The sequence below is a fragment of the Ursus arctos genome, unplaced genomic scaffold, assembly GCF_023065955.2.
Source record: "Ursus arctos isolate Adak ecotype North America unplaced genomic scaffold, UrsArc2.0 scaffold_4, whole genome shotgun sequence".
Classification (NCBI taxonomy): Eukaryota; Metazoa; Chordata; class Mammalia; order Carnivora; family Ursidae; genus Ursus; species Ursus arctos.
The window spans coordinates 3,636,942-3,659,970 of record NW_026623056.1 but is presented as its reverse complement, the minus strand read 5'-3'; the positions used below and the strand labels follow the sequence as shown (position 1 = coordinate 3,659,970).

At 38.3% G+C, this 23,029-nt stretch overlaps 1 protein-coding gene across 22 annotated transcripts in view; it reads left to right on the top strand.

Moving 5' to 3' along the window:
* Window positions 1–23,029, top strand: part of MECOM (MDS1 and EVI1 complex locus) — a 542,755-nt gene that overhangs the window by 463,297 nt on the left and 56,429 nt on the right. For 14 of the 22 annotated variants that reach the window (XM_048215180.2, XM_026499001.4, XM_048215170.2 and 11 more), the window contains one exon: window positions 20,591–20,725. In XM_048215180.2, the coding sequence (XP_048071137.1) occupies window positions 20,591–20,725 (135 nt within the window). Of the gene's footprint in view, window positions 1–17,838; window positions 17,974–20,590; window positions 20,726–23,029 lie in introns of those variants that run through there. The other 8 variants (XM_026499030.4, XM_026499055.4, XM_048215176.2 and 5 more) reach the window with 8 other exon arrangements.

The window sequence follows — 23,029 nt, the reverse complement described above, 5'->3', positions numbered from 1 at the left end:
ACATTTTCTAAGGTCACTTTTGAGAACCCTAAATTAAAATTAACATTTTACTTCTAAGAAGTGTCTCTCTTCCTGTCTCTAGTACTGAATTTCTTTTTCATGTGTTTTTTCCTGAGAGACTACAATTAAAATATGCTAATCAATGAGAGAGTAATTGAAAAAATGGGATGATGCCATAAACCAAGTATTGGTACAGATTTGTTCTTACTCTGATGATGATTGAGCCTTGGGAACATTATGTTGCTTCTCTGGCCTCTGTGTTCACATTTGCAAAATGACTGCATTAATTACTAATATGTTATATAGATTCATTGATGTCTCTAGAGTTTATATGGGTCTTGAAAATGCCCCTAGTGGGTTCTTCCTTCATTTATCTAATATGCATTGTTAAACCGAGGTTAGCATCCCTTAGGCTCCCTGTCAGTCAGTGGTTGGCTCAGAGTGACCCTGAATGCCAACTCCTAATATCAGACAGATGACATCTTTGGCAAATGAGGAGGCCAGTCTTTCTGGTCTTTATGTCTGAGGTACTGCAGCCTTGGGAAGAGGTTATAGCAGAATATACAGTCTTTATTGATCAGGGTTTGAATCCCATCTTTAATACTTAACAATTGTGTGACTTAGGGCAAGTTATTTACTCAATGTTATTGAGTTCAGTTTTGTGATCTATAGAACAAGGGTAAAAATCGCTTATATAGCCTGTTAGTGAGTTATTAAGTGAAATGATGCATACTAAGCATTTGACATAGAAGAGGCACTTAATAAATGATTGTATTATGATTATTATATGTCTTACCATCTTATCATCATCTCTTGCCTCTATGACTTCAATAGCTTGCTAATTGGTCACCTGGCATCCACTTGCTGGACCCCAATTCATTTGCCATGTTGTTGCCATTAGAGTTTTTAAAGATGAGAATTTGGCAAAGATCATGTCGGATTTCTTTCCAGAATGAATAAATAAGTGAATAAAATTAAGACTGACTAATGTTAGAAATAAACTATTGAAAGACACTGGCTTTAAAAAAAGATAATGGATATCGGGTGTCTGGGTGGCTCAGTCAGTTGAGCAACCGACTCTTGGTTTTGGCGCAGGTCATGATCTCATGGTCCTGGGACTGAGCCCTGTGTCACACTCTGCATTCAGTGGGGAGTCTGCTTGAAAGATTCTCTCCCTTTGCCTTTTCCTCTTTCTCTCTCTCTCTCTCAAATAAATAAATAAATAAATCTTTAAAAAAAAATAATGGTTATCTTTTGCCTACATTTGTAATCAAAACCAAACAATTTACAAAAAAGTTAAATCCATGGTTGAATTGAAGTGATCACAACACAAAAAACCAGCAATGGGCATATGTATTCAGGCATTATGCTTACAGTTTGGAAGTGTGTTGTGATTTTTGTTATTGTTATTATTACTATCGCAAATAAATTGACTATAACGTAGATTTCGTCTTTGGTTGTTAAAGAAAATGGGAAAACACATTCTCTGAAAGCAGATGTTTCTAGCTTACCTGCAAAGAATTATGCCTGGATTTGTACCTTTGGTATGTCATCAGTTTTTCTAGGTTAATAAAAAATTACCCTAGAAATTTCATGAGCTTACCAGTTGCTTTTATATTTTACCAGAACCATTATTTCTCAATGTTCCTCTAATTTCTTTTAACAGATTCACCCAGCATAGAGCATAAATCTGCCTGGTACATTTGAATCCATCAGAAAAATTAATCTCTTTGTTTAAAACACACACATGAATATACACATACCTAAGATACTAAAATCTATATTTTAAAAACACATAGGGATGATTTTATACACCTGAGGAACAATATAGATGCTGGGTTTTATCAAAGCAATTAAGCAAACATTGAAAATACATTTAGCTTAAGTCCGGCACACAGTAAATCCCCAGAAATATTCCTTTCCACTTTTGCCCAGTCTTTGAATGAGTGCAAGTCTCACTTCTCCCATAAAGCTTCTCCTGCATGCCAGCCTTCACACATCTCCCTCCTGTCTGAATCTCTGCAGCACTTATCATTTGAGCCACATAATTTAGTACTTAATGACTTACAGTCTTGTGCTATTTGCTGTTCTTTCAAGTAGCTTAGTCTTGTCTCTCTAAATAGATTGCATGGGCCTTAACAGCAGGGACAGTGGCTTATATTAATTTTTTATTTCCTCTGGTTTCTAAACCTTATCCTGCAGCATATTTAGTTTGGTCATTTTCAACTATGAATCAAGAGCCAAGGCATTGGAGAGAATGATGTGTGATAGAGGAGACATTCCAGAGTTATTCTGAAACCCAAGAGTCCATGCAAAATATGTGTGTGTATGTATATGTACATGTGATTGTATGCATACAGCAATTAGAAAAAGAACTTCGAATTAGACACCAGCTTCCTAACTTATCGATTGCGATCTATTGCCACATTCAAAAAAGGAAGTTGTAGACTAGTATGTGCAGTAGAACTCTATTTTGGTAAAAACAAATGTAGACATTTATATAGAATATATATATATATATATATTTCTTTGTTTTGTGTGAGCAAGAATACCACAAGAAAAAAACACTGGACTGAATATTGATTACCTCTGAAAAGTGAAACACCTTTGTGTTGTGTTGTTTGATTGGCAAAACAAACGTGTATTATTTTTGTAATTTGAAGGACTTCAAAGAAAATGTTTAAAAATGAAAACCACAAAGGAAAGATCAAAGTGGAGTGATAAATAAAATTATCAGATTTTCTGTAAGAGAAAAAAATAAATATAAATCCAGCCTCTTTGCTGGGATAGGTGGAGAACGGCCGGCACTGTGGGAAAAGCATTTGCTAAGAATCGAAAAGTTCTGTCTGTCTTCTCGTCACAGGGCTGGCACTTACTAGCATTGGGACCTCGGGCAAGTTCTCTAATGTCTGCATCTCCTTTCTCAGTTTTATTGTGGTGATAATTTTACTTGTCATGCCCTTTCATGGTTTTGTAACATTAGTGACTTAATTTAAGTGGAAAGTATATCCCTCGGAAAGGATAATGGGTTATCCCTACTGTGCTCTCTGTCACATCTGATATGGTGTGGTTGGTACTTAGGCAAACCTGGCAATCTCTCTGGGAGCCTCTGGGAATGGCAGCCAACAGCCACTTTATCAGAAATGGCTATAGCTCCTAGAAGAGGTCCTACTGCCACAGGCAAGGGGCAAGGTCCTAGTCCATGACAGGGGCGGAAGGGGAGAGAAACAGAAATTGCTAGTTTCCTTTTTCGTTGATGCATTTGGTACTGATATGTTTGTATGGCCTTTCTTCTAGCTTTGGGCTGGAGTTGGGGGAACTCCTGGTAAACAGTTTAGCAAAGCACTTCTTTGTTCAAAGATCAACATCAAAATCAGTCTGAATCTGCAAAGCAACTAACCCTTATTTGATGCATGTCCCCAAACCATGATCTCCTATGTGATGGCTCTGGAAACAGGAAACAAATCTCTCTGAAATCTTGTCATAATGTCACCACTCAGAAACTTGTAGTGACTGCCTTTTTCTGTTTCCAATCCATTATAGCCTAAATTCCAACAGTCTTTGGAAAGCCTTCCGCAATTTGGCCTTATCAAGTCTCAGTCACTAATGCTTCTCAAGTTTATGGCTTCTGGGGCATCCTAATGAGTATATTGAGCAACAGTTCATGAGCAGAAATGGAGGCAGGTATTGTTAGACGAGAGCTTGAAAGCACCCCTCTGGAGCTCCAGCAGACCGCAGCCAAGTGCAGGCTGGCGAGTGCTCCTTCACAGGCCTTAATGCCCTGATGACCGCAAAAGGTCAAGCCAACTGAATTCTCCGTATCCACTGAAGAGCTTTGGCTGGTATATTTTGTTACCCCCAAACTTAGTGGCTCAAAACAGTAATAAACATTCATTATTTTCAGTTTCCATGGTTTAGGAAATCAGGAGCCACTGAACTGCTGGGTGGTTCTGGCCCAGGGTCTCATCAGGTTGCAGTTAAGATGGTGGCTGCGGCCGTCTGAAGCTTTGACTGGCGCTGGAGATCCATTTCCAGTGGCCACTCACTCACATCTGTGGACCCAGCCAACAGAACAAATTTACACACCCCAAACTGAACAACCTCTGCTGTGATCCTCTGCATTCACACCAATTTCTTACTCTGTGTATCTTCTTTCCTTTCCCCTGAATGTTCCATGTCCCATTTTCCCCACATTTTGAAGAATTATATTGTTTAATAGCTTACTTCAACTAATGACTAAAGTGTACTTCAAACTTACTTCTGCTCAAGGTTTATTGTAAAAACATGTGTGACTTCCAGTAGAATCATGAAGACTCCTGTTTCTCTTCATGTGCTTTCTTTTATCTATCTCCAAGATATTCTTCTCTTAGGAAATATTTCTCCTTTCTAGCATTGGGAAGCTTAATTGTTAGAGACCATAATGAATGTGTATTCGTATTGCTTCTTTTGGGTGCTCTCTGTTTCCATTTCTGTCTCCCTGAAACAACCTGCTACCTGATTGATGACAGATAAATTAGGAGAAAAAAAGTTTGTCTCTAACATAAGGATGTCTGAGAAAAACACACCATAGATGGCATTTATATAGAAGGTAACTATTTTATAGTTAACTCCTTTTAATGATAGCTAATGTTTATTAGGTGCTTATGTGCTAGGTGCTGAGTTAAGTGCTATGCATGGATTATTTTATTTAATCCTCTCAATAGCCCTATGAGATACTACCATTATCCCTTATTTATAGATGAGGAAGCCAAGGTGTTAGGTAACTTGGCACATGTCACTTGCCTAGCATATAGTGAAACTGTGAGTTAAATACAGGCTGTCCTACTCTAGTCTGTGGTTTTAATCACTACACTGTTTTTCGTCCTTATGAGTCTCTGCTATGCACCAGGCATTATACTAAGTGGTTTTTGTTTTTTGTTTTTTTTTTGGTAGATTTTATTTATTTATTTATTTATTTATTTATTTATTTATTTATTTGAGAGAGAGAGTGTGTGAGCATGGTGGGGAGGGACAGAAGAAGAGGGAGAGAGAAACCCAAGCCAACTCTGCACTGAGCACGAAGTGCAACATGGGGTTCAGTCTCATGACCCTGAGATCAAACCTGAGCCAAAACCAAGAGTCAGACACCCAACCGACTGTGCCACCCAGGTGCCCCAATATACTAAGTTCTTTATATACATTATCTCCAGTTTAACCCTGATAACCTATGATACAGGTGGTGTTACTATTTGAAAGACTGCATCAAGAAGTTTAAGCAACTGTCTCAGTATCACATATCTAGTTGAAGACTCCATCTCGACCTCCGGCATCAGAGGGCTAGAGCTTAGTCTGAAACCGTAGATGATACTAATGGCTCATGAGCCCAAGTAAGTTCATATTTGCAAGGAGGGAACCTGTGGTCTACAGAGCCCTGGGAAGAAGATCTTGTTACTTCATTCTGGCAGCTTACCACATTCAGTCCATCACCTTCCCTACTAACAGCTACAAGAGGCAGGTCATTTGTGAAAACAGACTGTTGCCACCGCATCCTAGGTGTGAATGATTTGACAGGTGGGTCATGTGAGTCCTGCCGGAGCCACTGAATCACCTGGACAACATTAAGCAAGATGTGGCAGGACAGGGAAGAATCAGAAAGGAAATATTGCTTTGCCTTCCACAAACACATTAGAAGACACATTAATTTATTTGTCTTGATTATTTATTTTGTCACTGCTATGAAATATTTTTCAAAACCTAAACCAAATTCAGTCGGTTTACATTTATTGAGGGCTTAGATTCAGCCGTGACCAAGTAATTGGAAATCAGGTGTAATCAAAATTTCCCTTGCTCAGCCCTTAAACCACCAGTGTTGTAGAGTCACCTTGGCTTTGGTTGAGCATCAGAGAAAGTGATGAATGTATTTGCACTCAGATACTGCATGGTGTGAAAAATACCTATCTCTTAAACGTGAGAATTACACACTCAACACAGTAAGATACTCACCACAGAAGGCATTTTTGATCCTTGATTCCTACCGAGGGAGCAGATGATTCATGTCTCTACCTCATTCTCTTTTCTGGGTAAAAGTTCATTCAGTCTCCTCTCTCTCAGGCTTCCCTTCTTCTCCTTCTTCCTCTTCCTCCCCTTTCTTTCTGTTCAAAATAGTTGAACGTCAGTAACTTGAATATGTATATGTTACAATGCCATGATACTTTCTAAGATTAAAATTAAGTAAAATATGTTTTATAAAGATTTTAAATGACTTTCTTGAAATATTTCAGAATTGATTACCAAGGAGATATGCATAGGAAATGATACACATTTATTATGATATTTTCTGCAGAAACAACAAAAGCCACAAAATTAATACAAACACGTTACATAGCCAAGGTATTTAGTGAGTCATTTCAATTTGATTCATCTACCCAATTTTTTTGAGGACATATGAACTTTGCTAGTTTCTTGTAAGAGTGGAAACGGGGAGGAGAAATATAAAAGTGTGTAAGATGCAATGTGTTATTTCACAAAAGCATGGGTTTAAAATTTAAAATCTGTGATCATTTCAATCTTCCCTTCCTAGGCTCATAATTTCAATTTTCTCCATCTTATGACTGGGTTCCATGTTTTATTTGTAAATTTATAGTCCAGATCATATGGGGATAGAAATTATGTGTGAATCAGGGTACGTATTTTTCTTTCCTCTTTAAGTATTTCCATTCACGTCTCTTCTGGCATTCTCCATTCTAGTTGTAGGGCACTGCATTAGCAAGCCTGGATTTGTTTCCCAGCCAAGAACTACATACCAAAACACAAATACCTTTGAGAATCTGCATCTTGGAAGTTGACCAGTATTTAATTCTGAAGTTTATAGACAGGCTATATTAGGATTTTATTTGAAGCTGAAGAATTGACTCAACAAAATTTACAGAAGGTATTTTTAAAACCGTGGCTGAAATCAATGTCCATATATTCATAATGATACTAAGATTTTATTGGTACTTTAACCAACTGTTGGTATATTTTGACGTTTTACCTTTGATATGTTTCAAAAGAGATGTGATACCCATTCAATGAATAGCAAGCCTAACACACTTTCTTGGCTTTTTAAATTTTTTTTTTTTATTGTCTAAGTGTCTGGCTATGGTCATTGATGTAATAAAACGGAATTTTTGAATTTCCAACATAGAGAAAAGATAAATGCTTCACTAAATCATTGATAAGAACTTAACCTATTGCTTGTTTCTTAATAATTCTGTAATGCACACATCATAACCAGCACGCACCGTCAAAGCTTTGGAGTGGAGCGTTAATTCTGGGGCCAGAACCCCCTTTGTTTAGTATATGCCTCTCTAGTTAGAAGTAAGCATTTCCAGTAGATCACAAATTAACCTGTAAAGCGTTCTTTACAGAGAAGGTTGTGTGGCCGCTCCTGTGAAATGTTCTGTTCCTCAGGATGACGAGTTAATTCATCTGGAACAACGTTAGCTCATCGAGTTAGATCAAATTCCTGTAATTTTGTATGCCATCTGATTTAATGTCCATTTAGTTTAGTGGTTAGGCAGCCATTGGCAGGCACAACACATGAATCTAATATCAAAAACTGGAAAAAAGGCAAATTCTTAAACATTTAATTCAGGCATCCTTAGGCTGAGATTGACTTGCTGCTTTTTTTCCCCCCTCCTGGGGAAGTGTAGATCTAGATAATGCCAAATCTTATTAAGAAAAGCCTAAATAATGTAAAACATTGTGTGTAAATATGCCCATGGTAAAATCTATGCTTGAGGAGAGCTTGTAATGAAAGAGGGTAGGAGAGAGTGGGTTGATTTCGAAAGGAGATTATACACATTCCTTTGGGAGGTTCTCCTACCATACTCTCAAATAGAATTAGACCAGTTCACAGGGTGAGGATCAATTGGCTAGAGTTTACTGATAACCTACTTCTCTTGTGAGCTTGATAGACCTTTCAAATGCTTTCAATTTGAATGAAAAGTTGAGGCTTGATTTTTGTCTCTATTCATCTATTACTATTTTGTAGTAACATTTTTGATCAAGAGTAAAAAAAAGTCAACGGATAGAAAAAAATATTTAGAAGAATACTTACATGCTTTGCTGAAACGGATGCAAAGTAACATAAAATTATTTCCCTTACGTGTCCCAGTGGAAGAGGCAAGGGGCTTTCCTTCATGTTTAAATATTTTTGTTGATGCCCCATTAAACAAGTCAAAAGGTTTCTCTACTGAGCCTTTTAGAATCCTAGAGCATTTACCATGTTGATGTTCATTGTGAAACCCCTATGGGAGTTATCACCTTATTTAACCGCAGAACACATATCCAGGGAATACCTGTTAACCAGTCACTGATTAGAAAATGCTGGTGTGTAGGGTATTTCTTGCCATTAAACAGCCTATAGGTAGATTGGCAGCTAACAGAAATATTCCAAATGACCCTAAATATGATGACTGACTAGTGAATGATTTTAATAAAGAGTACTGTAAGAATTTCAAGGAAGGTGCCTGGAGGGCTGTGTATGAGCTTGACAAGTAGAACTATTACTTCTATTGTTTCATCTCCTGAATGCTGTGATTATCCAAGAAATGTGAAGGGCCCACATGAACACAGTTAAAGGACCAAAAGCTTCTGTTCACATCCCTAGCTATTAACCAGAGCTAAAGATTTGTTTAGAAGGAAGAATCAGGAAATGGGCTTAGAAAGATAAATTTGACATCAAATTAGAGAGGAGATTGTATTTGGAATTAGAGGCTTTATTTTCAGCATATTAGGATCCATTGGAATCTATATTAGTGTGTTTTTTCTTTGTTTTTTACCTTTCTTTTTTAAGGTAAAACAAAACATTGTTATAACTTTGTTGTTTCAGGAAGGCGAATTTTTGGTATAAAGATGTCACAAAATTCAGGCCTGCAATGACAAGGGCCTCCAGCAGGCCACTGCCGGTGGGAGGGTGAAGGCCCCATGGAAACAACTGAACAGACTGACCAAGCCAATGACTGTTTACTGGGGATAAGGGAAAGGAGAGAGTCCAAGATGTTGTCCAGGGTTGGCACTTAGGTAAAGGGCAGATGGTACAGAAACAGACATTTGAGTGTTGGGGAGCAATGAAGTACTGCTTCTGGGAAGTAGCAGTGACAGGAATTTCTCTCTCTAACTTCCCTCAAAGAGACTTATCAGTTCATCAGTTGATTCCCATGGGGAACAACATTAAATAGTCCAGTTGTCTTGGATATTAAATGTAGCAATTCCTCATACATCTAGCCATAATTAATTCACTCTTGCAAGGGAAGTTCAGAGGTGGTTTCAGCCCATTACGAAAAGATGCTGCTGAAGAGGTCAGTGTGAATAAAACTTGATTCCATCTTGAAGAACCTTACAATGACCCTTCAGGAGGATTTTTGATGATTTTAATAATGAACACTGAAGAGCATTAGAGATACTACTGTACAGTAAGAAAGAACTGGCTATAAACCAGGAGGGAAGCACAGATGATTTGGGGTGAATGATGAACAGCTCAAACTTGGTAGGAATCACAGGGCATAAAAAGGAGGGGGTTCTTTGGGCAAGTAAGATTTCATCCAAGATAATCAAGGCAAAATGACTTATAGGTTAAGGAACAATAATGATTATAATAACAATTATTTCAGGAGCACCACTAATAATAGTAACTATTTTTATTGACCACATGCTAGGCACCGTGCATGATTCTAAGTGATTTACATATATATGGCTTCATTTAATTTTCAAAAAATGGAATAGTTTATACTAAAACGTTAGACAACTGAAACCCATTGGAGAATTTTAAACAGAGGAGTGATTAACAGCCGATGCTTGGGAAGATGAACAGCACTGAGCATAAACTGGTGGGAAGGTAAGCTGTGGTCAGAAGATCTGTTAGGAGGTCATTGCAGTAATTCACACAAGAGGTAACAGGCATTCAAGCTGGGCATCCAAGCTAGGTGGGAATGAAAATCAAGGAAGGTCCTGATAACATTTTTTAGCAACCGTCTACTGAATACCTACTATATGCCTGGTTTTGAGTTAGGCTCTGGGCAATAGACGCAAATAAGACAGACCCAATCTCTGCTATTCTGGCACTTAAAGTCCACCAGAGGACATGGTAGAGAATAAATTTCCTGGCCTCGGTAATAAATATTGACCTAAAACTAATCCGGATGTATGTGTGCTTAGGTATGTGTATGTGTGCGTATGGCTGCCTAACCTGGTCTTTAGGGATCTTGAATCTCAGTGGCATTTTCCATCTGCCTCAGAGCTCTCTCTCTTACTGATTGGCAGAGAACACAGCGGGGGGGACGGAACGAACTCAGCTGCAAGCCAGACAGAGACAGACATCTTTGGGGGTACCGCAGCTTGAGAGAGCAAAAACATTTTTCTTCAAATTCTTCTCTTCCATAGGTCAGGGTAAGGATTAGGGCAACTGACATTGGAATGGAAGAACGAGGATAGAAAAATACTTTATTTTGCCATTCCTCACACTATAGACTAGACTATCTTCCTCATTGTATGTGCATGTAAGTCTATTCTAACCCAGTATACCAACACAAAACTGTGAAACTTACAGTATTTTGCCCTGTTCCCATGAACTCAGAGCAGTTCACACTCACATTACCCAGTTTATTTTCCCAACACTCCTGTTGGGCTGATATTATGAAACTTTCACGGAAACTAACTCAGAGGTTAAGTGACTTATCCACAGGCACATAGCTGGGAGTGGAGACAGGAGTAGACAAAGGTCTTTCAACTCACTTTCCCCACAGAATTATGAGTCAAAAATACCCTGATATGGTGTTTTTGTAGCTTCAGGGAAGAAGTGACCCTGGAGTTATTGTGTGATGTACTAAATGGTGTCTTGAAATATTGAATTAATTAAAATAAATAAAATAATTAAAAGTTAATTCCTAAAAGAGTTGAGGTTAATTCTAAGACCATTTAATTATTTGAGCTGAAGTGAGGAAGAACGAGGGATTTGGCTTTTTGAGACTAATTATAATGATGATCCAAGTTATCATCTACAAAAAGAAAAAGTAATAGTAATTTTTGCTCAGTGATCTACAATGCTTAATGTCCAAACAACCAGACTGATGTTATGTTATATGTTTTTTGGTGGATATATGTTTTTCAGTTTTTGGGAATAGTTATTTATTCATCATTTTTTTAAGGCATCTTTCAATGCATACACATCAGATCATTAAACATTTCTACTTTGGGTGGATAAGGAAGAGAAAAATAATGGTATTTTGTCTCTTTTTCTCTACCAAAATTTTACTATATTTTAATTTATAGCAGTGTTTTCACTTAAACTTGGTATATATTTTTTGTTGTTGTTGTGCTTTACACACAAAATAACCACTCAGCGTAATAGCTTAGGCCTGAAATACATCAAAATAGCCCAACAAAAAATATTTTAAATATGGCAGTCTTAATTGGAGTTTAGGAAATAAATCTTTGAGTATAATAATTTATTCACTAGAGCTGTTGTCTCAGCAAAGTATTTCATCTTAGTTTCCAAAGAGCTGCTAGTCATTACTAAATATATTTAAAGTCAAAGCAAAAAAAGAAAGAAAGAAAAAAAGAAACTCACTTTCATTCTGGCCAAATATACTATAAAATACTCAAGTGGTAAGCAAGTCGCCTGCATTTTTTTTTTTTTTAGATCAGATAGGTGATTATGCTTGTGTAGTTAATTAATAAAATAGGAAGTAGGTAATGGTTCACTGGGGAAACTTTTATATCACGGTATCTGTTATGAAGGATCCCATGTTATAGGGACAATAACGGGGTGCTAATTCTGAACGCACACAGTGCCGTCCTACAAAGACATCAAGATTTGTAGGAAATCAACCCTCCAGCAGTCCTGGCAAGCCAGACTGACCCCAGCAAATGAAAATAATCAAAAGTAATTAGAAGCGTGCTGGACTACTCCTCGGAGAGCCAAGCGGGAGAGTAAACATGCCTGAATCCTCGAGCCACTGCAAAGGCCCATGTCTGAGCTGTTAGGTGCCCTGACCTTGTCCACATAAAGATGTGATTTATGAAGTGCAGGGCACAGCAGCAGGGCTTCTGTCTTCTCCTGGAGAACCAAATTACTGAGGTGGAGATTAACATGCTTTCAGTAGGGCCCATTTCCAGACCAAGGGAAATTTTTTATTTACATTTTTTTTACCTTTAATTTCCTTCTTTCTTTTTTTTCCCCAACAGTTTCCTCCCCCACACCCATAGATTTAAAAAAAAAAAAAAAAAGACAAAAGTCCATCAAGAGAGACCAGAAATATCTTTCCTGAGCAGTGATGATGTATGTCGGTGACTATAGACATTCAGAGCCCTTTTTATTTGTAAATTTATTGTGCTGGACTGTTTTGTTGGGGTCTACCTATCCAGTACCACAGAATTCACCTTCAAATCTGGGAGCCCATCTTGTGAAATACCCCCCGCCCCCGATTAAAACACATACACTAAAATTAAAATACTACCTTTGAGTCCATGGCTTTCTGATCTAGTTTCTCTGGCTAGATATTATGCTTCATTACAAGGCTTACTCTTTAAGTAAAAGGATTTGGGAGAAGGAACTTGTAGGTGGTCAAGAATTTGGAGGGAAAGAAAGAGGAGAGAAAAATTGGAGTTTCTGTATTGGGGAAAATATTTATCTGAGAATCAGTGGGGAGTCTCTTGAATCCTAAAGACATATATAGTTTTTCTCATCTTTGTCTCAGTTAAGTTAAATTTTGCAAAATCCCATTCTAATGTGGAAAAGGAAGCATCGATTTTCTTTTTAAACACACATCAATATCTATACATGAAGCTAATTTAATTAGCAAGCAGTTATTGTTCAGCCAAATGTCAATTTCTCAGATTATTTCATGCTTCTTGATGTGAACTGTATGAAACGAGATTTAACAGGATCTCCATGAATGAAACTGCTCTTGAGAAATGTAAAAATGCACTTGTACGTTCTTGAAAAGCTACAAAAAAACAGTGTTAAAACAAAAATGTCAGGCTTGAACTTCAGTGTGTATTTAGCCACCTCAAGAAACCCAAAGCTGCGGAATTAAGGGAACTCTACTTAGGCTGAGGTTATAAAGTGCCTTCCTCTATAAACGAAAAACATAATGTCAGGGTGAATGGGAACATACTTTATTAACTTTATGGTATTGAAAACTGCCAGCAAGTTGTCTTGTTTTTAAATATTGTCCTCTGCAGAGTGTTACAGGGCTGTTTGTCCACAGGAAGCCTATTAAAAGTGGACAGTGCAGTCATTTCATCTGGCTTTGGCTGGACTGCTTTTCTTTCCTTTAATGATGTGCTGGAATGTACCATGCCCATAGGGTCTCCATTAGCAGAACTTTTACTTCTGGGACAACCATGAAGTTTAAGGCTTAAAAGAGGCATCAGCTTACAGTCTTGTGGGAATCACTTGAATACTGGAGCACTAACTTCTTACTGCTTTAACTAATATATTGACTTATTTTAAATAAACAGTTACACAATGAAGGCAGAGCCAGTGGCCTTATTGGAAATCTTTGAGCCTTTTAAAGATTCTGCAATCCACGCAGATGGGGGAGGAAGGAAGGGGCCTGAGGAGGGTTTATGCCCTTTTCAAACCAGGAAGAAAACACATTAACCTCTCCCACCTCAGCCCTGCCATCAGCCAAAGGGGGATCTTTACAGCTCCCAGAAAATCTATCAACTCACACTCAAACCTCATATTTTCCAATGCTTTTTTCCTGGTAAACAACAATTAACGGAATGAGACAGAAAAAACAATATTTTAATTCCTTCTGGAAAAAATGGTTTAAGAGTATGATTCTCTTTTTAAACATTGCTGATGAATCACTCTATTTTCTGCTTTCCCCAGAGCTATACATTTGTTGTAGTACAAGTTCTTCCATTCCATCCCCTTAATATTTAGATCATTTGTCCTGATACATGTTTGCAAATTAAAGTTGGTTTGAGATTATAGTAAAACCATTATTTTTAATAGCCCATTTCAAGGGCAGCGCTAAACACTGCAGAACACGCATGTTACTGATTACTGCTGAGCAGACAGCGGCTTTTGCAGATTAATTTGTAACTGGGAACTACTGTAAACAGATTTCACCAGAAATCCCAAGGAATAAAGGGAATTGGTGGTGGTATTTGGCTCCTTGTATTTATTTATTGTTTTAGAAACCTCCTGATGGAAAGCCAGTTAACCAGGGAGAAAAAACAAGTCCCCTGCAACAACCTTTTCCTCCAGCCCTCTGTCCCCTCTTCTGTTTCACTCCTGATGGGAGGAGTTGGGTTAGGGTCTTCTAAAGGGCTATTGAAATACCAAGAGGCTCCTTCCATGAGAACCAAGGCCCCCATCTCACTACCCTGGGATTTCAGGACTTTACTTTTAAACTTACAGCTGTGTCTTCGGGGAAAAAGTGGGGTGACTCTGTCTTTACACCAAGTTATTATATAATCAAAACAGGAGAGGGGGCGGGGTGGGAGAGAGGGAGAGAGCGGGAGCGCGAGAGCAAAGGCGGGGGGCCAAGAGCCAGGGAGAGAGATTAATATTTAGTGTTTGCCCGGGTCCTTCTGATGATTTCCTTTAGTCTTTCTCACAGACTATTCAGTAGAGAGCAAGACTGATGATGATGATATTAATATAATAATGATAAGGCTAAATAATCCCCCATCTCTCTAGATAGATCTTCCAAGGTTTCAGAGAGAAGGCGTTAACTCTTTTGGCTCTGTTTGGAGAAGAGAATGCCCTACGTAGAGCTAGCCCTAGCCCAGGCCGGTGTCTGCGTTGTCTGGAGTGCGGGGTGCACTCGGCCAGAAGCTCGGGGAACGCGGGCCGGCCGACGCGTTACGCGCAGGGCGAAGCCCGAGGCCGGCGCCCGCCGGGCGGCAGTCGCTTCACCTGGGCGGTTGAAACCGCAGCCGCAGCGCCTTAATTCGGGGCGCAACGCCATCTACCGGACTCCTGCCGCATCTGCAAGTACCAGACCTTGAAAGTCGCCCCGCCTCCCCCACCCGAACCCAATATAAGGGAAAAAACTCGGAGGCCCTTTCCACGAAATCCTAATTTAGCCAGGACCTGCCACTGATTCTACCCGACCTTTTGTTTATCCACCGACGTTTCCTCCTTTTCAGAGCCGCTTTGTAAAGGGCAAGGAGGCGGGGGCCGCGGGGCTGGGGCGGGGGATTGGGGAGCTGAGCTCTCAGACCCCCTGATCAGGCCGCACTGTCTGAAGCAATCGGTTCCCCAGATTACTTGTATTTAATACACAATGCATCATAAAACAAATCCCTCATCCTGACAGGAAGAAAATAGAACAGCTCATAGCTCGAGCCGGTCCAATTTATGGCTAAATTAAAAAAAAAAAAAAAAGGCTCCGACAATGGGCAAGTTGAGGAAGGGCAGGAAATCAATGGCAGCAAACCGGGGGCTCTTAAAGGTTCTCAAGCGCCGAACTCTATGGGAATATCTGACCGCGTTTTAGGTTATTTACAAAGGATTTTTCCTGTCCTACCTACCACTGCTGTGCGATTTTCCCTCAAACAATGGCCATTATCTGAAATAACAGTTCAATGTCACAGATAACAGGCCACCGAAACGAATTAGTCACCACCTCTTGTCATTTTCTCTCCCCCACATCCCTCCCTTTTGTTACTATTTTTGTTTTTAAATCAGCATTTTGGGGAAATATACATCTACTAGATTTACACGTCTGTTTGCACTTGGAGAAAACAAAAAGGGGACTTGGCGTTGTCCCCGTTTGCTGATAAAGTTTAACATGAGCGGGCTTTCCATAGCCTTTCCCTCCACCCCTCCCCCGCGAGGGTCCCTCGACTTGCTTACTTTGCTTAACTTTCCAGTGTCGAGCTGAGAAGTTGGATTTGTTCATTTGTTTTTATGAATGGAGTTTTGTGGTAAAAAGCATTTATTTCTACTTAACCGGTGGGTTTTACTAAAGTTTTCAAGGTTAACTATAGGTAAATCCGTAGACTCTCATTTTGTCACGCATTCCCTATATTCTTTCTTCCAGTGCTGTTTCTGAAATGTTTTGATAAAAATTGACCATATATATTAGAAAGTTATTAATCACCGTACAGTACTCGATCCCCAAAGCAGCATTTATAATGTTAAAAGTTTAAAAATAACCTGAGTTGTCAAACTGCTTAATTCCACTTTTGGACGTTCATGGTGTTTTAATTAACGTATCACAGTATATGGCAAAAACTCACCAGATAATTGTCAATCTCCCCAAGTCCTTAATACGCTATTTGGGCAGGTTATATGCAAAAAATGTTTCAGATTTTTAAATTACTTCTTTTAAGAAAACTATGATTTGAAAAAGTAGCATGCTCTTCAGCTGACCTAACTATAATAATAGAGGGAACAGAGTATGAATTTCAATAATCATTTGAAAATATGCTTAGCAGAAAACTGGAAATGGACATGTCAACTTTCACTGTTAGGCTGCTGTTTTCTGAAAATTTCTCAACTAATTACTAGGTTTAGCATGAGCCAGTGTCTCTTTACCCGAAACCCATTCTCGCCCCCTCCAGCGCCCCGCCCCCAGCCTTGGTGCACACACCCTCACACCCCCCAAAGCACTTCACCACCCGATCACTCCCATCCCCCATCTCTAACATCTCCAACACACACACACCACACACACACCACACACACACACGCACGCACACGCACACACTTACACTTGTGCTTTCAGGACAACGAAACAGAGGATATTTCCCTAGGGAAAGAAATCCTTGCCTGGCGAGATCTGCCCATTGGTTGTTTACCCGGAGAAATCTACATGTTTAAGGGGGATGGTGTATCCATAATCAGTCTGTCCCTGTAGGACTTGGGTCTTGGCGACCTTTTTGTGACCTCTCCCGCCAGAGGAGGCTGCTGTCACTTTAAAAATTTACTGAAAGAGGAGCCCGTCTGGCTTCCGATCACTCTGGGCGGCGGGAGATAGCTCCCTTTCTCCCTAGCCCCGGGTTCTTTCTGGATGGCCGAGCAGATCCTCTTTAAAGAGACAGTTCATGAAATAGAAACCCGGCGGCTGCGCTTGGAGTTGCGAAAGGGGACGATCCCGTGAGGGTCTAGGACTGGGGAAGGCGCTGCGGAGGATCTAAAAGGGGGTAGAGCTCCCCTCGCCTCCCCAGGCCCCCCACCTTTTCAAACTCTCCTCCTCCTGCCTGTTTTACCCCCCCTTGGAACTGGGAGAGAGAAGTGGAAGAAGTTTTAGTGGGTTTCAGATAACTTTCATTACACATCGGGCTGATAAGAGCAAGAGAAAGTGAGAAAAGAGGGAGGTGATGTGAACCAGAAGGAATAGCTCCGAGCTCATTTAGGAAGGGGGAAAAAAAAGCCAAAACACACCAAGCCCGGGTCACCCAGACGAGAGGAGACTTCATTTCTGGTCTTAAAAATACACTGTTGGCGGACAATAAATCTGAAACGCGTGGTCCTGGCGAGCAGATCCTAGAGACGGACAAAGTTATCAGAGACCTATTCGGAAATCGAGACGCGAGGCTTTCTTTTTTCTTTTTCCTTTTTCTTTCTTTTCTTTTTTCTTTTTTTTTTTTTAACATCCCGAAATGTGGTTCGGGATCGTTTGAAAGGATTTTCGTGCAGGAAAGCTGGGGGCTGCTGATTATTTTGTTTTGTTTGTTTTAATTCTTCTGTGATTGCCTTTTATTGCTGAGTTGAGGCCATAGAAATCTTAAGGTAAGAGAACTCACTTAAAAAAAAAAAAAAGTCTTGGCGATGTGCATAGTTTGTAACTTCGGACAGTTTCCTGCCTTGGCACCCCTTCTCCGGGGCGCCCCCCGCCCCCCCCCCCCCAGCCTTCTTTTCCTACTTGCCCGCAGTCTCGCGGAGCCCTGCTGCTTATCTACGTTGCTGGGACTGGCGATTTCCTTGTTCCTCCTGTGGAACCGTGCGATCTGGACGCGTCTCCGGGGTGGGTCGTCCGGCCTTCGGTGGGTCTCTCTGCCGGCTGTCGGCCTTTTTTCCTCCCGCTCTTCTCCTACTTCCCCTCCCTCCGTGTGTCTGTCGGTCGGTATCAGGGACGCAGAAGGTGGGGTTGCCAAAATCTGAATTCCTGGCACCGGCCACGCGACTTTGGAGCCGCTTTCGGCCGAGTTCCACCTTGCCAAGTAACAGCTTTGCTGTCCAACATCGTGTGCTGCTTCGCGAGAAAGTCACATTCGGACCCTTTGGCTAGATTGTGGGGATTTTTTTTTTCTTTCCTTTTGCTGTTGGTTTTTTGAAAGGGCCTTTCTCTAAAGTCCACCTAAAGGGAATTCTTTTTTTTTTTTTTTTAAGCTATCTTTGGAACTTGACAGCTTTTAAAAACACAGGAGTGTGTTAGATGAAATGACGGAAGATGTGCTCTTACTTTATTTTATTCGAGATTTCGGAGACGATTAAGACATTTGGGAGACAAATGCAGTTCTGCTAGCAAATCAAAAGTGAATAATTCACCCGGGGGGAAACGTTTTTGGAGAAAGTTCAGCTTTTGTCTTGGGGCAAGAATATTGAGAGTAAGAAAGTTAATATGTTGGTGAAATATTTGAATAATCATATAACATATATGTAAAAAGACATTCTTTAGAAATGAACCTGTTTTTAAATTAATTTCACTGTTGACAGTGGCAATGGCAATAATGTTAACACGGAATAAAATTACACCTAGAATTTTTATGTGCAGTATATGCAATACTTAACTCCCTGCCCCCGCAAAAGGGAATGCTCGAAAGCTAAGGGGATAGATGATGCTTGACTTTGAAATTAACAAGTTTTCCACGTCTTTCTGCAAATATGAAATGGAACTGGTGTTGCATTTCATTGACTTCACCCTATTTCCTTCATTAAATATTTCTCTAGTGTGTCAGTACAACTGCCTTTTTTTTTGCTAGTCAAGAAAACAAATAACAAAAGATCAACCAGAAACCAAACAAGCCAAAAAACAAACAAAGCAAAATCCCAACTTTTTACTATTTTAAAATGTGTATTGCTATTGTTATTTATGCTCCCCCGTAGACATCTGGGGGGGGGGGAATCTCAACTTGCCATTAGAGTCACTCAGCATTGAGAGTTGAAGAAAACAACTTAAAGTTTGTAATTTTAAAAATAAGAAATTGTTAATATTTGTCTTTCTCACTAGAGAGGCTATTTAAAGTAGACTTTCTGTTGTTAGTGTGAAGCTGTGTCTTGAAAAAGACGTACGTGTGTGTGTGTGTGTGTGTGTGTGTAGCAAATATTATCCCTTTCTTCTGTTTTGATTTTTCTTTTTTAAATTGTGGGACTACTTATTGCTCTTTAATTGCCTCATGGCCAAAGGCTTATTCATAAAGCCTCTTGACTAGAGCCCTCAGAGCTCTGGGCTTCTTGAAGTTTGTGGGTGAGTTGATGAGTTGAATCTGCAACTAGGCGATTATCTGAATTCTATGGAAGATTGCTTTTGGTCTATATGCCCAAGAGTTTAGTTTTTACTTTTACATAGGTGTAGATACAGCAGGGTTCTGTGGGAGTTATTTAATTCATTAGTTCTTGTTCTGGACTGTCTTATTTAGTCTGTGATAGGAAACTTCCTCAAGTTTGCATTAAGTGATTGACATTAACATTACCAGCCTTTCTACTTATTCGCCATTAGGTCAACAACTCTGCAGTTTTTAATATTGTTGTTTAAAACGTTATTGCTGCTAGTGAATCAGAATAGCTTCGTGTAAGTATGCAAAACCTTAAAAATGGACGTTTCCCATTTCAATTTTTGTTTAAGGTGCCCTAAGTAATGATTAATATTCAGGATAGGCCAAATGTAAAATTTTGTGAAAAATAACAATACAGAACCATAGATAATGATGGCAGTTTATTACAATATTACTATATATTTTTTACTTGTTCACAAGTCAGTTTTGTTATTTTGCTTACTAACCATAAAATTGAAATATGCATTGGCATGTGTTAACTAAAACATTAGGTTGCCATATTTTGCATGAGTGTTTACCAATCATTTGTTTTCATTTATTTTTCTTAAGTTTGGTCAGAAACATTTATGAGACAGATCTTAATAACTTCTTCCATTAAGGGCGTGATTTAATTGTTTCATGGTAGTGAAATGCAAAGTGAAAAGGAATTTAGTGATATTTAAAGTTTTTTAATTGAATTAATTTAAAAGGCAAAAATGTGAAAGTATACAGTTACATGGGAAGACAATCTGAATCTAAAACATTGACTATTTAGTTTAGAAATATGAGGTTAATATATGCTGTTCAATATTTTTTGTAAAAATCACATGGAATAAAATTAAGTCAATAGCACTCATTCATGCATAACAAGGAAACAAGCATTTTTTAAATCAATTGATCAGTTTTTGCAATAATGTACAGTTGCTTTGTTCTTTTAAAAAACGGTACATTGCTGCTTCTAAGATAACTTATTATTCCTCCTTTATTAATATGCATGCTGCCTGACTTTTTTTTTTTAAGGATTTAAAGGAGGGCTATACACTTGAATAAAGTATTTTCAAGCAATTAACCATTCTAATGAATGAACTGATATGGAAATTGATTGTTCTCCTCTTCTTCCTTCCAGATCTTAGATGAGTTTTGCAATGTGAAGTTCTGCATAGATGCTAGTCAACCAGATGTAGGAAGCTGGCTCAAGTACATCAGGTTCGCTGGCTGTTACGATCAACACAACCTCGTTGCATGCCAGATAAATGACCAGGTATGTTGTAAAGATTTTCTTGTCTTTCTTTGAGAGCACTAAAGTATCAGTGAAGCCTGAAGAATAAAAATAACAGTGAGCTGCAGTAGACCCTTGTGGCCTGTTTGTTGATATGGTGAAAGGTAATGCACAAATATAAGTAAGATGCAGAATAAAGTTATTTGCAGTACTACTTTCTTTCAGTGCTACTTTTTTGGGTAGTTTACGCACTTTGTAACTTCATAAATGCTCTAGTTTTCTGAGTGTGATTGAATGTTTTAAAAACAGAGTACTATTTATTGCTAGTTGTTCTTTACCTTTTTTCTTTACCATCATAATAGAGAAACATTCATGGGAAGTATTGAGCTACTCAATAACACTTTATGAATTTGTGCAGAAATTGGAGGTGATACACTTGAAATATTATATAGATTTTACTTGAAATAGTAGATATCTATCTATCTATCTAGATAGATAGATAAAATCTACATGTGGTCTTATCTGGCTGTGCATTTTATATTGATTTGCCTGTTTACAAATGAGAAACACTTTTAGATTAAACAAAATACTCCTTTTTTTGGTGAAAAGTTAAAAATATCACTGCTGGAAATTGCTTTATGGAGGCCCATGCAGTGAGGTTAACTTTAATAACAATAACTATGAAATAAGATCATGAAAATATCATGAAGCATATTTTGCACTCAATAAAGTTAGGTTATGAATCTTGTAACTTAGTATGACAATACCTGAAACAACAAAAGGTGTAGCCTGTTAATTTTTGTTTTATAAACACTGTTGGGTTCGAATTTAATTATGTTATCCATCATTTATTTCTTTTAACCCAATGGTTACCTAAATCAAATATGTTTCAAAGGCCATATTAAAATAGTTGTTTGGCGAATTTACTGTGAAAATCAGCACCAAGAAAAAGAAAAGTTTAAATTAGATGTTTCCATTTGAAAGCTGTTAAGTAATGTTAGCGTCATATGGCCTAAGACTCTATTTCAATCATCATTATGAGATTATTCTTTGGCATTTTACCAGCTACCAGATAATTTTTACTGACTAAACTGTGTAAGAGGTAGTAAATTGTAAAATTAGGTTTAAATAGGTATCATTTAGAAATCTTCCACATATATCAAAAATAATAAACCAATCAATTATTTTTTCCCTTTGCTGTAAGAAAACAAGAGGCATTATTGACAAAGGAAAACATTATTAAATTAACTATTGATTGGGAGCAGAAAATATCCCAAGTCCATCATATGAGTTACTGTCACATCAACAACAAACACTTTTTGAGCATACACTATTTGTAGATGTGGGAAATACATAGGTGTTGTAAATGAATTTTTCAGGTTATGTTTCCTAAAATAAAGGAGCTGACGGACCTCAAAAGGCAGCTGTAAGATGAAATAATGTAATTATATCATAATAATTATTTGCTACCATATTTACTGACAATAGGAGCTATCTCCTTGGACAGATAAAACTGTTGTAGGATCAGTGAAAGGATGGTGTAAGACTGGGACTTGTGGCCAATACGTTTTTTCATTTAATATTTATGTGTCTCATATGTTGTAATAAATATATTCTTCTTATTGGGAATCTTGATTGCATTAAAAAAGCAAAACCATTTTGCTATTGCTAACTATGAATTAGATTGCTTCTTAGGGCAGGCATTTATAATTTTAACACAGTTACTTTTGAAACACACATTATAAAATATATTGCTTTCAAAAGAAAATATGCTAGTTTCATACCATAATGAACAGCATGTTTACTTATTTTAATTGAAGAATGAAGGGAAATAGTTAATCAGGAAAAACATAAAAGGCCAATATTAGACACATACCCATTATTTCTGTAAGCACTCATTTTAAATTTATGTATTTTACTGGCAGAAGTCTAAGATAGTAACATAGCACATATCAAATAACATAATTGTGAAATTGACATTACATGGTCAAGTAAGTTCACCCATAAACAACGAGAGAGGAAAGTCAGAGGTAAAAGTCAGGTTTGTGTGATAGGCAATATATGCACACAATCATACTTAGCCCAGTTGACAAGACAAAAGAGAACAGATACCCAAATAGCGTATGCATATTTTATAAACGTATTCATCTGTAAGCTTGTATGCATAGTTCTACAAGTTAATTAAGACTACAATTTCAGACAGCTTTGAAATGTGAATGTTGGACTAGGTACAATGATAAAAGAGCTGACTAAAGAGATTCTCTAGGTCTATTTTCTTGTTCTGTTTTCCATGAGAAATAAGAGTTGCCAAATGGTGAATAAGCACAACTCATCACATAATGAACA